Source organism: Dipteris shenzhenensis, chromosome 18 (assembly GCF_047967505.1).
Source record: "Dipteris shenzhenensis isolate YYH24624 ecotype China chromosome 18, Dip_SZ_1.0, whole genome shotgun sequence".
Classification (NCBI taxonomy): Eukaryota; Viridiplantae; Streptophyta; class Polypodiopsida; order Gleicheniales; family Dipteridaceae; genus Dipteris; species Dipteris shenzhenensis.
Genome location: NC_141613.1, coordinates 50,703,585 through 50,719,852, shown reverse-complemented (window position 1 = coordinate 50,719,852; position 16,268 = coordinate 50,703,585). Strand labels below are relative to the sequence as shown.

General features: G+C 43.8%; 1 protein-coding gene across 5 annotated transcripts in view; it reads left to right on the top strand.

The window, feature by feature from the left end:
- Positions 1 to 8,102: 8,102 nt before the first annotated feature.
- The window catches only part of LOC147891380 (zinc ion binding protein), a 120,775-nt gene continuing 112,609 nt past the window's right edge, over positions 8,103 to 16,268 (top strand). For 4 of the 5 annotated variants that reach the window (XR_015542596.1, XM_087389510.1, XM_087389511.1 and 1 more), the window contains exons 1-2: positions 8,103 to 8,376; positions 8,465 to 8,602. Coding sequence is in view for 4 of the 5 variants with exons in the window: in XM_087389510.1 (XP_087245636.1) it covers positions 8,299 to 8,376; positions 8,465 to 8,602 (216 nt within the window). In the remaining variant the exon portion in view is untranslated. The remainder of the gene's footprint in view (positions 8,377 to 8,464; positions 8,603 to 16,268) is intronic. The other variant, XM_087389512.1, reaches the window with a different exon arrangement.

Below are 16,268 nucleotides of genomic sequence, written 5' to 3'. Positions count from 1 at the left end.
ACTTCAGAGCAAAATCCAGTTGCAGAAAAGATGAACCATACCATTCAAGAAAGGTTGCAATGCATGCTTTCCAATGCAAGTCTTTCTGGTGGTTTTTGGGCTGAGGCAATGAAGACTGCAGTGCATGTGATCAATAGATCACCTAGTAAGAGTTTGGATGGTGGTATTCCTGAAGAGGCATGGAGTGGCAAGAAGCCCTCTTACTCTCATTTGCGTATATTTGGGTGTGAGGCATATACACATGTGCCAAAAGAGCTTCGAAAGAAGCTAGATCCTAAGTCTAGGAAATACATCTTTCTGGGTTATGGTGAAAGTGGAGAGATGGGCTATCGTCTCTAGGATCCAGAAGCAAAGAAGATCATACGCGGCCATGATGTAGTCTTCAATGAGAAAAAGATGCATAAGGCACCCATGAGGGATGTGGAAATGAGGAGAATCACTTTCCAGGATGTGAATCCACCTGCATATGTTGATAGACAGCAAGTAGTCCATGCACCAAATGTGCAAGAAATGGTACCACCAAGTACTCCCACAGGTATACAATCAAGGGTAGATGATGGATCATCTATTGGTGGAAATGATGAGCCAAATGTGGCTGATATTTATGCAGGTCGGACAGCAAGCTGAAATCCCCTTGAGAAGATCTTCTAGAGTGTCTAGATCGCCTGATAAGTTTGTTCGAGGGGTAGACTATGTGGTGCTTACTAATTGCGGGGAGCCTTCTTGCTACAAAGAGGCTATGATGCGAGAAGATCAACACAAGTGGGAGTATGCTATGCAATCAGAGATGAGTTCACTTATGAAGAATAAGACTTGGGACTTGGTTTCTTTGCCACATGGAAAGAAAGCCTTGCCATGTAAATGGGTCTACAAAATGAAGGTCACAGGTGATGATGTGCCTAGGTACAAGGCCCGTTTGGTTGCTTAAGGGTTCAAGCAAGAGAAGGGTGTGGACTTTGATGAGATATTCTCTCCGGTTGTGAAGATGACCACACTTAGATGCATGCTTGGACTAGTGGCATCAGAGGATATGGAGCTTATGCAAATGGATGTCAAGACAACTTTCTTGCATGGGGATTTGCATGAGGAAATTTACATGGTGCAGCCAGAAGGCTTTGAAGAAAAGGGCAAAGAGCATTTAGTTTGCAAGCTGAAGAAGAGTCTCTATGGTCTTAAGCAAGCGCCTAGATAATGGTATCAGAAGTTTGATGCTTTCATTCGGTCCCAGGGTTTTAGAAGGAGTGAAATTGATCACTGCCTCTACACTAAAAGGGCTAAGGATAGTAGACTGATAATCCTGGCACTATATGTGGACAATATGCTATTGGCTAGCAAGAATACTTATGAGCTAGATGCATTAAAGGCCAAGTTGCATGAGGCCTTTGATATGAAGGATTCGGGACTTGCAGGTCATATTCTTGGTATGCGCATCACGCGTGATCGGAGTAGGAAACTCCTTTGGCTTTCACAAAAAAGTATGTTACAAAAGTATTGCAGCGCTTCAATATGGAGGGGGGGGAAGGCAGTGAGTACTCCATTGCCTCCATATGTGAAACTGAGTCATACAGATAGTCCCAAATCAGATGAGGAAAGGGCCATGATGGCCAAGGTTCCTTATGCATCAGTGGTTGGGAGTCTTATGTATGCTATGATAGCTATTAGACCAGACATTGCATTTGCAGTGGGAGTTGTTAGCCGGTATATGGCTAATCTAGGAAAGAGGCATTGGGAGGCAGTTAAGTGCATCATGAGGTACATGAAGGGTACCAAGGAGATGTGCATCTGCTTTGGTAAAGGAGACATGTGTGTACTTGGGTACACAGATTCAGACTATGCAGGGCATGTGGATAGTAGGAGATCCACTTCTATGTGAAACTGAGTCATAGAGATAGTCCCAAATCAGACGAGGAAAGGGCCATGATGGCCAAGGTTCCTTATGCATCAGCGGTTGGGAGTCTTATGTATGCTATGATAGCTACTAGACTAGACATTGCATTTGCAGTGGGAGTTGTTAGCCGGTATATGGCTAATCCAGGAAAGAGGCATTGGGAGGTAGTTAAGTGCATCATGAGGTACATGAAGGGTACCAAGGAGATGTGCATCTGCTTTGGTAAAGGAGACATGCGTGTACTTGGGTACACAGATTCAGACTATGCAGGGCATGTGGATAGTAGGAGATCCACTTCTAGTTATGTGTTCACCTTTGCAGGTGGTGCAGTGTCGTGGATGTCTCACGCACAGAAGTGCATTGCTTTGTCTACCACAGAGGCTGAGTATGTTGCAGCCACAGAGGGTTGCAAGGAGGCTATATGGCTTGATTAGCTAGTGGGAGATTTGGGGATTCATACAGGTGTACCGACATTGCATAGTGATTCCATGAGTGCTATTCAGCTAGCACGGAATCCGATCTTTCATGCAAAGACCAAACACATTGAGGTCAGGTACCATTTCATCAGGGAGGTACTTGAGGACAAGCGCATAGAGCTTGTCAAGGTTCATATAGATGATAACCCTGCTGATATGCTGACGAAGAGTCTACCTAGTCAGCGGTTTGAGTATTGTCGTGCATTGATGGGCATTGGATAGTATGCTCACTGGTTGTTCTCCCTTAAAGGCACATTGTCCTTTAAGTGGGAGGTTATGGGGGTTAAAGGTCACTGTGCCTTTACCCCGGTTATGTACAATACTCAAACACATATATAAATGAATGAAAAAGAAGATTAGGGTGATTCTGCACCCACCAAAACTTGTGTGGCTCTCTGTCTCTCTCTCTCCTTCTTCCGTTCTTGCTTCCGTTGAGAGCACTCTCACTTCGCAGAAATGGTTCAAGTCATTCTCAATGGACTAGGAGAGGGATACGAGAATCTAGTCCAGAGTATTGCCATCCAACAGTAAATTCCAACACTGGAAGAACTTCAGTCAGTTCTACTTGGTGAAGAACTCAGGACTCAGGCCATTCAAGCACATAAAGGTCATTCTAATGATCAAGCATTCATAGCTTTAGATAAAAGCAGAGGCAAAGGCAAAGGCAGAGGTAGATCATATCAGAAAAGTGGTCATCATCAGCAACAAAATCAAAGTCAGCATCAACAAAATTAGCATCAGCATCATCCTCAGCAACATTAGAATCAGCAAAGAGGAAATCATTCCAACTGAGGAAGATTTCAAGGACGAGGGAATGCATCCACCAATGTGTCAAACATTTAGTGCAACTATTGTCACAAGTTTGGACACTACGAAAGAGATTGCCGCAAGAAGCAGTACAACCAAGGCAGTCAATCCAGCAGTAATCGAGGAAATTCTCGAGGCAGAGGCAATCATCGTGGTGGACATTCTAGTCACAGTCATTTTGCAAATGAACATGGAAATATGTTTCTTGCAAGCGAGAAATTGCATTAGACTGATACAGTGTACCTAGTGTACCTAGACACTGATTTCAATCCCAAAGAGGATTTCAGCTATCAAGTTGACCAAGTTGAACAAGATCCTCAGTACATCGATAGCGGTGCATCATCTCATATGACAAATCATCAGGAATGGTTCACAGAAATGAAGCCATTAGAAGGTCAGAAGAATGTCATCTACACAACAGACAATACACCGAATGCAGTTCAAGGGACACGTGTTATCCCTATAAACAATTTCACTGGTACAAAAGGATTAGTGAAAGATGTGCTCTAGGTTCTGAAGCTCAGTAAGAACCTTTTGTCAGTAGATCAAATGACGGAACACAATTACAAAGTCATCTTCGATGGTGATGAATGCACTATCAGAGATAAATCCAAAAGATGTCAGCTAGTAGCAAAAGGTGTCAAGGAAGGACGCTTATACAGAATGCTAGCTACAGTACCAGATAAGCATGCCATGTCAGCTCAAATGCAATAGATGCCACTATCTGCAAAATGGCACAAGAGATATGGTCATGTCAATTTCAAGTACTTGTTAGATCTCAGGAATCAAAATATGGCAATTGGGATTTTAAAGCTACAGTTTCTTGGAAAAGTTTGCGAAGCATGCTGCTTCAGCAAAGAAAAGTGAACCAACTTTGTCAGAAGTACCTCTCGTGCACGAGGTATTCTTGATTTGATACATACAGATGTATGGGGTTATGCCCAAACCCACAGCATCAATGGTTCACTTTACTACTTGACTTTCATTGACTACTACAGCAGATATTGTTGGGTCTACTTTTTGAAAGAGAAATCTTAAGTGCTTTCTAGATTTCAAGAATTCAAAGCCATGGTAGAAAACCAAATAGGTAGAAAGATCAAGGTCATGAGATCAGACAGAGGAGGTGAATACATGTCTTCAGCATTCATGAACTTTTGCAGAAATCATGGCATTCGAAGACAATTCACATGTGCAGATACTCCCCAGCAGAATGCAAGAGCTGAAAGGAAGAATGGGACTTTAGTAGACAGTACTAGAGCAATGCTTAGTGAAAAGCATCTTTCGAATCAGTATTGGGCAGAAGTAATAGCTACAGCAAACTACTTGCTTAATCGGCTTCCTACTGAACCGATACAGGGTATGACTCCTTATGAAGCATTCATTAGAACAAGCCACACATTGGGCATCTTCACATATTTGGTTGCATAGCATATGCTGACATACATGATGATCATCGCAGAAAATTGGATGCGAAGTCACGCAAATGCATCATGGTTGGCTACAGTGAAGAAAGCAAAGCATATAAATTGTATGATCCCATCAACCGCAAAGTCATTATCTCCAGAGATGTAATCTTTGATGAGGAATCAGAATGGAAAACCTCACCTACAGAGGAGATAGAAGCATCGACTTCATAGTCATCTATAGAACATGTTGATGAAGAAGAGCAAGAATTTCCAGCAACACCCCAAGCAGAGCCACAACAGCTCAGACGGTCTGCTAGGGAGAGCAGACCTCCAGCCAGATTGACATATGCTCAAAAAGGCAAAGCAATTCAGGTGGAAACCACCAAATATGCTCTTATGACTACCATCATGGCTACAGAAGAGCCAGTGTACTTCGAAGATGCAATAGACAAGCTAGAATGGCAAACTGCTATGAATGAAGAAATGGATGCTTTGTATAAGAATAATACTTGGGAATTATGCGACCTTCCACCAGGAAAGAAGGCCATAGCAAACAAATGGGTATACAAAGTGAAGTACAATCTAGATGGAAGTATTCAGAGATATAAAGCCAGACTAGTTGCAAAAGGGTTTGCACAACAATATGGTCAAGACTATGATGAGACTTATGCTCCAGTAGCAAAGATGGATTCCATACGATTCTTGATGTCACTAGCGATACTTAGCAGATGGAATGTGTACCAGCTCGATGTCAAGAATGCATTTCTCAATGGTTATCTAGACGAGGAAGTCTACATGCAACAGCCAGCAGGTTATGTTGAACCAGGAAAGGAGAATAAGGTTTGCCATCTCAAGAAAAGTCTCTACGGCTTAAAACAAGTACCCAAAAGTTGGTACAATAGAATTTACAAGTATTTTACTGATCTAGGATACATGAAATCCAATGCAGATCATACTCTCTACTACAAAGTTCAAGGGGAAGACATTACTATTGCACTTTTGTACGTAGATGATCTGATTGTGATAGGAAGCAAGGATAGCTTCATCAGAAAATTGAAACAAGACTTATCCGCAGAGTTCGACATGAAAGATCTTGGACTTATGCACTATTGTCTTGGAATTGAGTTCTGGAGAAATTCAGATAGCACATTCATGAGTCAGCTCAAGTATGTTGACAGTCTCCTGAAGAAGTTTTATATGGCAAATTGCAAGATTGCAGCCACTCCCATGGAACAGAGTTTGAAACTTACTAAAGATTCAGAAAAGCCTACAGTCAATGACAGATACTACAGGTAGCTCATTGGATCTCTTAGATATCTGACAATCACACGGCCAGATATTTGTTATGTAGTAAGCTCACTAGCACAGTTTATGGCAAATCCAAAACAGTCTCACTGGAATGCAGCCAAAAGAGTCTTGAGATACATCAGAGGTACAAGACAGTTTGGGATAGAAGACAGAGGAAGTCACCCACGGTTGCATGGATACTATGACAGTGACTATGCCGGAGATCATGAGACCAGGAGATCGACACAGGGATATGCATTTTTCCTTGGTCAAGGTGCTATATCATGGTTGTCAAACAAACAGCCAACTGTTTCTTTGTCTTCAACTGAAGTAGAATATAGAGCACTTACTAGTGCATGTGAGGCTATATGGCTCAGAAGACTATTGCCAGAAACAGATTACTTTGATGAGTCAAAGCCAACAACAATATACTGTGATAATTAATCGGCTCAAGCATTGGCCAAAAATCCAGTATATCACTCCAGAACAAAGCACATTGATGTCAGAGAGCACTTCATCAAAGAAAGAGTGTTACTTGGTGACATCACACAGCATCATTGTGATAGCAAAGAGAATGTTGCAGACATCTTTACCAAACCACTCGGTAAAGAGCTCTTCGAGAAACACCGATTAGCTCTTGGTTTGACGCAGAGGAAGGACATTCCCATTAAAGGGGTGTGATGGAATGTAATGCTCAGTCCTTCTTCGATTCCCCAGAATCATCATCTTGAGGGAAGGCCTACTTCATGATGTTGATCTTGAGGGAAGGTGTTGAGAGTTCACGCTCAACATCATGTGATCATGTGTGCATAGCACCATCACGTGATCATATGTGCATAGCACTAACCTTATAGAGTGCTATAAAGGAAAGGGTTAGATCCCCTAACCCTAACCCTAAAAGGGTTTGTATATATTCTATCTTTTCAACTAAATCTAGTGTACAGTTAGTCATTTGTGGTGTGCTGTCTAGCTGTGCCCTCTCTCCTCATCTCCACTCTTCTCCTCTCCCCTCTTCATATTTTGTCATACATCAGTTTTGTATAGTTATCCAATACTAGTAGATTATGCAAACTTTGAGAGGACGATGTTCTTACACGATTGCAAGCATTATATTTAAAAAATGAACAATTCTAGAAAATTATTTAATTCTTATACTTCATCTTGTTCAATTATTAATGCAGTATTGCATTATCTTAATATTTTTTTAAAATGACCTATTAAAATTCCTTAATGGGCTTTTAATAGTACATCTTATTTTTCAAAATGAAGAATACATCTATTGATTGCTTGATCTATGCCTATTTTGTACAAGATTCTTGCTAAAAAGAAGGATTGAAGAACATTAAATGTAATAGAAATAATAAATGGAAAGATAGAAACTGATATAGAATTCAACAAGCAACGTATTATCAATTTAATATTTTCCTACATTATTCTTTTGTTTGAGAGAATATCTAAAACAAGAAAATAATTATCATCTTATAAAGATTATAAATCTTTTAATAAAAAATCTAAAGAAATACTGCATGTAATGCAAATAATAATAAAGGCAACAAATCACAAGAGGACCATAAGTAGGGATTCAAATATCTGCCTTGGACCTACATCGTATACATGTTTTTTACTAGTATACCCTTAAGCGGAAACACACACATTCGAATTTGATTAAGAAGCAATAGAATATGATTAAACTTAATCCTTACAATATACTAGTAATAACAAAAGGATCCATATGTAAGCAAGGATTCAAATATCCCACCTGAACGTACATCGTATACAGGTTTTCTATTAGTGCACCCTCGAGAAGGACGCACATGTAAGTAGGGATGCAAATATCCCCCTTGAACGTATATCGTATAGAGGGTTTCTACTAGTACACCCTCCAAAGGAAACACACACACACATCAAATTGCCAAATAAAATCTAATACATAGGCCTCCTTTTACTTATTAAAAAAAAAAGAGTGCACATGGGCAGTGCCTCTTAGTATCGTTATAAAGCAATTGTTTTGATTGAAAAACAGAAAGCAAATTATCTTTTTAGAGCATTGGGCTAATTGAAAGGCAATTTTTTAACACGATCTCATAAATGGCGATTTGAAACAACTTCAAAAAGAATTCACCACAAATTCACAAAAGGAGTCCAATTGTGCTCTATAGCACTCCTCTAAAGAAGACATTATTCAATTCAAGAAAACTTCAAAAAAAATTGACCGTAGAAGCCAACAACCATTTAACTTCTGTGGAGCATTGCAAATTGCATGCCTTGTGTATCCATGGTATGGAGAAGAAAGAGATAAGAGAAGCAGGAGATCTAGGATAAGAGCAAGCTACGACCAAAAACCTGAAGGAACCTCCTTTGCAGGCCTTTCTCTCAGTCTAATGAGCAAAGCTTACTTGTAACACTGCAGATGGTCTAATAAGCACGATTAGGCATGATGACGACCGATGAGCTGCTCCTGCTGCCCCTCAACACTGACCTTACCTCCTTCTACACCAGCTTGCCCATACACGTAAGGAATACGATTGGTTTTTGGTCCTGCTCGTAGATGTTTCTTGTGGACTAGACATTACGTCAAGCAAGCATCACTATGGTGGCAGGGGCAAGAGTTTGCGTTTACTTTTCAAAACGTGCCACCACCAACACGGTCAGGAAACGTGTCACTTAGGAATGTCAAAATTCAGTGTGACTCAGAAATTCGAAACCTTCGGGCGGATTTAGATGCTGTCCTGCAACAGGTCAGTATCTTGGTCTTTGGGGGCGTGCTATACTTCTTGTCTTGCATGAAGCCACATTTTCAGCTAGATCTATCACAAGGATCTCTAATGGTACCAGTATTAGGAGCCCTTGGGGTAAAGGTTAAGGACTTTTCCTGTTATGACAGCATCTTACTTGCCTGTTGAACTTTGGATCTCCAAACATATTTTCTTGCGTTCACATGCAGGCTATAACCTCTTAGATAAATTCTAATGTATATTTGGTAGCATGTTCTTCAGCCGTACTCTTTCTATAGGGGGCTGACCTCCTCAAGGACTTCTCAAGAAGAGCCGTTGTATTCTTGGAACTTGCCAACTTTGTGTGGCAGTTGAGCTTCAGTTTTAATGACATGCTGATCTAGTCTTGTGATTCTATGCGCTTCAGCATCAGCATACGTGCATTAGTCAAATTAGACATAATATCATCTAATCTCTTCTACCTATTAAACCATAGAGAGGTTTTTGTCATGTGGCAGCTTGGAGATGAAGAGCTTAGGAAATGTTGCCATGTGCCACCCTTGGACTCTCCTGGACTTTTAGGACTCATGAACCACCACAAGCTCTTGGACTACCACTCTTGGACTCTTAGACTACCACAGGCTCTTTGGACTACCAACATCGGCTCTTGGAATACCACCTTGGACTCTTGGACTACCAACGGCCCGCCGCCCACGTATACATGCACACACCTCACATATTCACATGCATATGCATACACATATACACACATGTAGACATGCACACAAAGACAAACACATGCACGCTCACACATACACGTACGCACACGGACATACACACATGCCTACACTCTTTTTAGTTTTCTTGATGAAATCTATTTGTCACTATATTACATAGAACATTACCAAGAAAAGGGAGAACTAGCTACAAAGCATCAAAAGATGTCATTATACAACAAGAAGCTAGGATAATCTAATCCCACACATGTAGGCAATTGTAAAAAGGTTGCCTTAAGGATGCTTAGAAGAACTGATACTTAGCCCAAGAGGGATCACCAAAGACTCGATAGTTACGGTCCTTCCATAGAGTTCATAGTGCCCAATAACGAAGAATATCATAGACCAACCTTACTGGGTGAAAACCAAACATTTAGAAACATTTGTCAAAACAAGCATTGGGAAAAGGACCCTGAAGCCTTTGCGTTAGCAACAACAAGGAGTTATAAGATTCAGGGCAATGCCAAAAGATATGCGGCACAAACTCCCGCGAAGACTGACATCGTTCACTAGTGGCAGGGTCATATTAAGTGGCAGGGACAATATGACAACGAGGAAGAAGCTGTCCTAATGGGAGAACACCAAGTAAAACTCACCACAAGAAAAACTTGTTGAAGAGTCAGTTAACATAATGCGATCCTTGGCGCCACCATCCAGAGGAGCACGTGGCTGACCAAATGCAAGTAAAACTCGAGGATGAGCCGGGAGTATTTACAGTTAGACGTTTAATTTGAAAGCGCCAACCAAATGCTGAGCAAATGCTATGATCTTTTGTTAGGGGTTGTAATTGAATTTCTACCCACTTGTTCATGTATAATGACAGAAATCACCTATCCTCAAGTCTTATGGAGTTACTGAATCAAATGCAAAAAAAAGCTCCTAATATGCAACTGAAGATTTAAGATTATCAAGAATCTTGTAAGAAGTTTTATCTCGCTCTCTACTAGGATTAATGTAATGTGGCCTCATTTACACACTACCTTAAGCATACCTCCTCCTTTTTGGGATGATCTAAGGGCTGATAGGTGCACCTCGCCCTCGTACTAAAGATAAAGCTTCAAAGTTATGTTTAATTCAAAGACCGATTTTATGTCAATGGTCTTGCTCAAAGAAGCGGAGTTATTGAAGGTTACTCTTTTTTCCTTGGAGTTTATTCTTTCTTTGATTGATTTGGTGTTTGTATCCCAATAGTTTCCTTTCAAGGAGGGGGGTGTTTGCTTCATTTGCTACTTGAATGCTACTTGAATGCTGGTGTTGTGGTATTTTATGATGGAATTCATTTGTGGTCTTAGAGATTCCTTAAAGAAATATTTTTTGCACTTGAGTACATAGCGAAGTTATGTAATTGTAAGAGTGTCCATTGGCATCACGGAGGGCCCAACCAAGATGGCAACTTGGTTCCTATACTTATATAACTTCCTCTTGATTCCTGACTATGCGAGAAAGTTGCAGAATAGAATAGAATAGCAAGTTGAGCTCAAAAGCAATTCATTTTCTTCATATATATACAATGTAATAGGAGTACAAATTTTTAGGTCAAACCATTGGATTTGTGCCAAATAAGCAAAGCATCTGTTGAAAGACGAAAGTATCGAAGGCCAATCTGGGGGAAGTAAGACTCTGAGGGGAGGCATCCAAATAGGTTGCTGTATCATTTGCCAATTCACTGGCAAACGACTTCTCACATGTCTAATAAGCAGCCTCAAGCCTAGAACCCTAGACTGAGTACTCAGGCAAAGACTCGTCTACTACAAAAGATAAAGCAATGGTAGGTCTATGGGTGTATTTGTTATTTTGGATTTTTTATTTCTTATCCTATGTGCAAAGAGAGAAAGAAAGAAATAAAGAAGGTGTATTAACGTCTTCAAGAGACCTCACGGGTCTATGAGACAAGATACAAGATATATGTAACCCATACAAGCCACTGTGGGCTGAAGCAAAGGGCTCACTAAGGTCCTTGGTGAGTGCTAAGTGCTAAGAATGCAAAAAGCGAGTGCAAAATATAGTAGGAAAAAAAGAGCAATCAAGTACTGCTCAGAACCAAAGCTCCAAGTACATGTGGAGGCTCTATATAACCCGGCTCCGCGATCGCCCTCTAATGTGATGCAAAGAGCTCATGTGTCTGTGTCTATCCGGCTGTCTCCCGCGGTGGTGGGGGCACTCTCTCCTGGATCTCTGTATCCGACAAGCTACATCGAGAGTAATGCCTCGTCTTTGGCGGTCCCCTCTAAGGAGGGCTGAGATAGGTCAAACCTCAATCGTGCATGCTCTGGTCGCCCCACGTGTCGTGTGTGGTCTGCGCGTCTCTTGTCCAGCCACATCTTGGTGATGGTTCTCACTGTTGATCCATAGTGCTCTCGTCTCTTCGAGCTCCTCCCCCTCGATCTCATCTGGTGCTAGCTGCTTGGATGCGTAAAAATTAGTGATGCATGTCTATGCTCGTTCTAGCTCGGTGTCCTGAGGCATCGATTGTAGCTGATCCTGGCTTGCTGCACAAGGGAATCTCTATGTCTCTGCATTTCAATCAGGTAGAGCCCAATGCAACCTGGTCGGGGAAATGTATCAGTCGTGTGAGTGGTCCAAAGCCGAGCCCCTCTTGAAAGAAACAGTGGTATTGCCCTTGGATCTCATAGTAGGCCGGACAAACACATAGAAAATGCTCCTCTGTCTTGACCTCCCACATCGTGCAGTCTACAGACCCGCTGCTTTCTAGGTATGCCGGCTGCTCTCCCAACCTCGATCCGCAACTGGTGGGACGAGACTCGTATCTGTCCGATAGCAACCCGCAAGGCGTGTGAGACTCTGCTATCCTCGAGGTACTGGGGCCTGATGGTTCCGATATCCTCAAAAAGTGGTCATGATAGAATTGGGTCTTGATGGGGAACTACTGATCCCCCCCCTAGCCCGAGATGTGTGATGCGGAGAAGGTCTAATCATATGATACGGTTAATCTGATCATGTGGAAGGAGCTCCAGTGCTGCATCCATGCTGTACTTAAAGGGGGGGAGCCTATCCATCTGGATATCGTGGCTATCAAACTATGTGGACACCCGTGCATACCATGCTGTATCAAAGCCTCTCTCTGCCAGTTGGGATGACTCCAGTGCTAGTCTCGATAATCTCCACTGAGGTAGGCCCAAACTCTGTGGAGAAACGTCACGGTATGGAAGAGGGCGTCCACCTAGAGAGGTGTCATGGTGAACTCTGCCTGTATGATATTGAAGGCTTACGCCGAATCATCCTAGATCCCATGATCACCTGTAGCCTCTTAAATCCCTTCCAGTTAGTAGCTGAAAGGTCACTCCCCCAAAAAGGTGCTGCATACATGGCAGTCGGTCTCACGAGAGTGTAAAAAAGCCAGCCCTTCGTCGGTGGATCGTGGAAATGCGCCTGGAAGCACTATCTCTCTAATTAGGCTAGGGCACCCTTCCCTCATGTGAGTCGTGCTCTGGCGGCATGGGTCATCATGAAGCCTAGTCCCGTGAATACTGCCCCTAGGTACATGTAGGATTGCACTATCTCCACTGGCTCCCCTCGGTAAGTGAAACTATGTCGACGTCGATGTCGATGAGGCACTGCTTGGGATGTGTTGAAGATCATAACCTTGGTTTTCCCAAGGTTGACTGTCAGGTCCCTCTCTGTGCAGAACATCTCCAAGGCCTCCAAGTGTTTTTGCAATCCCTCGGTTGAGGACGAAATGAGGACTATGTCATCTGGTATCTGTACCATCAAATCAGCCAATAAGGAGCCCTCTCCTCTTAAGTGATCAACAAAGGATGTGATTTCATCAATGTATAGCCCAAAGAGAGTCGGTGAGAGGGGGCAACCCTGCTTCACCCCTATGGAGCAAAGGCTGGGCTGGACCCTGTATTTATAGGGCATCTGCCCTTGCAAGGAGGGCCAAAGGGCCCTGGAAGTTTGGTCCAGAAAACCCTGGGTTGTGTGCCTTATAGGGCTGGACCAGCCACAGACTGGTCGGCCAGTCTGGTCGGCCAGTCTGTACCAGGCTGGTCGGTTTTTTTACCAGCCCCTTTGGGGCCTATAAAAGGAGCCCTTTGGCAGGGCATTTAGCATCCAGCGTCCAGCAGATCCAGAGCAGAAAGGAGCAGCAGGCAGCCACCCTCTGGACCTACATTCAGGAGGATAGAGAGGTGCTTGAAGGGCTGCAGACTTAGCCAGGAAAGGGCTGGGACCTTGGCTGTCATCTAGGGCAGCAAGGTGCTGAGATCACTATCATCATCTGGAGCAGCCAGTCCACCAGCAGAAGGAGCAGCAGCAGGGCTACCTTTGGGCCTACAGTCAGGAGGAGAAAGAAGTACCTTGTGCTGCAGACTTAGCTTGCAGGAGGCTGCCCACCTAGGCTGGTTTCCAGACAGCAAGGTGGAGAGGATCATTCTGGACGGAAAGTCTACTAACGCTCGAGGTGGAGCACGCGGACTCTAGTCTAGAGATAGCCAGCAGATAGGAGAAGGACTTTGTGGTAAGATCAGAGGACCACACCATTGGTGGGACTCTGGATCTGTCTCTCTTGTATTGTGTCCATAGTTGTGGACGGAAATATATTATTTGGTGGTTTCTCTATCTAGTTTGGTTCATTGTCTATTGATGAGTCTGCACACCTATTGAGTGCACATAAGTAAAGAAGTTTGTGATTCCACACCCACACCGCACACTGTGTGAGCTCCTGGGCATTACTATAAGTCTTCCGCTGCGTGTACCCTCTGTTGGGTATTTTCTAACATGGTATCAGAGCCCAAGTAGGAGGCTCACAGGTGTGGGAGCCTGAAGGCAGGGACCTTGCTGAAGGACGACCCTGATTCAGAAGCTCTAGGGAATCGACTTCCACGACTGGAGGATTGTGCCCTTGCGAGAAGGAGGGTGACTCAGGTTCAGTCAGGTGCGTTCAGAGTTCTGGTTTACTGAATTGAGTTTGGTTGACTTTGCTGTGTGGTATATACAGCAGAGATGTCGACATCTACAGCCTCTTTAGCCCCTGCTTTCCCTTCCTCCTCCTCCAGTTTTCTCTCTTTCACTATCCCTAACTTTGGAGAGTCTGGGAACCTGGACGGGACTAATTACCCGATCTGGAAAGTGAAGATCCGGAGTCATTTAGTGGCTCGGAAGTTGTGGAAGCTGACCACGGGAAAGGAGTCGAAGCCGGAAGACATGGTGGACAGTAAAGGGAAGGTACTCATGGCAGTAGACAGAGAAGAGCTTGAAGCTTGGGAAGAAAGAGATGCCCATGCCCTGGCAATAATCATAGGGACTACGGCGGACTCCGTTCTTCCGCATATCCAGCTGGCCGAGACGTCAGTAGAGGCGTGGGCCACCCTGAAGGATCTGTACGAGACAGATAATACCTCCCGGATCGTGCTTCTTCAGCATCAACTCTACAATCTTGATATGGAAGAAGGCGATACGGTACATAGCCATTTGACGAAGGTCAAGGTGGTGCAGGATCAGCTGGCAGCAATTGGTCAGAAGACAGACTCATGCCATCTGGCCTTGATGGTACTGAGGAGATTGCCTCGGAGTTTCAAGAGCTTTGTTACAGCTGTGACAGCAGGACAGAGGACCAAACCTCTTACGTTTGAGGAGTTGTGTCCATTACTTCTACAAGAAGAAGCTCAGGAGAAGCTCTACAACGAGGACAAAGATGACAAGGCGATGCTGGTGAAGGATTCCGCTGGCAAAGGAAAGGGCAAGCCTAACGGTGGCAAGTCCAATAAAAACGACTCTGACGACGAGGGGACTTCAAAGAGAAAGCACAAGAAGAAGTGTTTCTATTGTGATATGCCCGGACATTTTGCAAAGGACTGCAGAAAGAAAAAGGCGGATCAGAAAAACAAACAGGAGTCTGACTCAGATTCAGAGGGAAAAGCCAAAGCTAATGTGGTAATCGAAGAATTGTTCCTGGTGACATCACCGAGTGTTACCGAGGTCAGATATGTTGATCCAGAAGTCACAGTAAGGATGTCTGACATAGAGATGTGGGTCGACGAGGAGTCCGATGCCTTTGTGAAGGTGAAGGACAGTATGGAGTGCTTGGTACCTTCAAGGTGTGTAGCTGTTGACACTGACACGAGGGTGGATTCCATGGAAAGCCCTGGGGTCTCATGGTCAGATGGATGCTGGAGTTCAGAAGGGGACAGTACAGGATTACACAGGATCTTGGCAGGTGCCTCATTGAGGTACAGGGTTTGCTTTCAGAGCGAACATTCAGGCAGTACATCAGTCTGGTATGTATTTGATATTCTGCATTTGAGCCTTTATAGCATGCTGTGGAGAGATTCTGCTCTTCATTTGTCTCAGGTGATTAGAGATTGGAAGAAATTGGCCTTCTTCGAAGGCAGAAGGGGAAGTATTGGTGCTTCTTTAAATCTTGGACGCAGATTGCTAGAAGGTGGTGGACAAAGAGTACTGAATACCTGCTTGAGAACTCAGCGAGAGTTCATGGTCCAGGTTATCTGGAAATATTCATTGGTTGCAGATCTTGCCAAAGGAAGGACGGGTTGAAACAGACCCTCAGAGCATGGTGCCTGGAAGACTCCAGGTTGCTCACTCATTATGAGGGGGACGACTGGAAGATCGTGACGGCTGGATTGCTCGAGTTCAGAGGCGGGAATGCGACTGAAGGAGGTGGTACCAGGAGGTGCTATCAGAGATGGACCTGTGTACCAGGATGGTGTGCGGAAGCGGAACCGGACCTGGTGGAGCAGGAGCCACTGGATGAAAAGCCAGGAAAAGATTTCGACACCGAAAGGTTCCAGAGGACTACGACCAGGGAGTTACTGGAGCATTTCATCGACGTGTTGGCATTGGGCTGAGATGTGTCGGTGAGAGGGGGTGTTGGAAAGGTCACCTCCCCATCTGTAAGCCCCCATATGAGGAGAGCATGGGGGGGGTGAACCTAA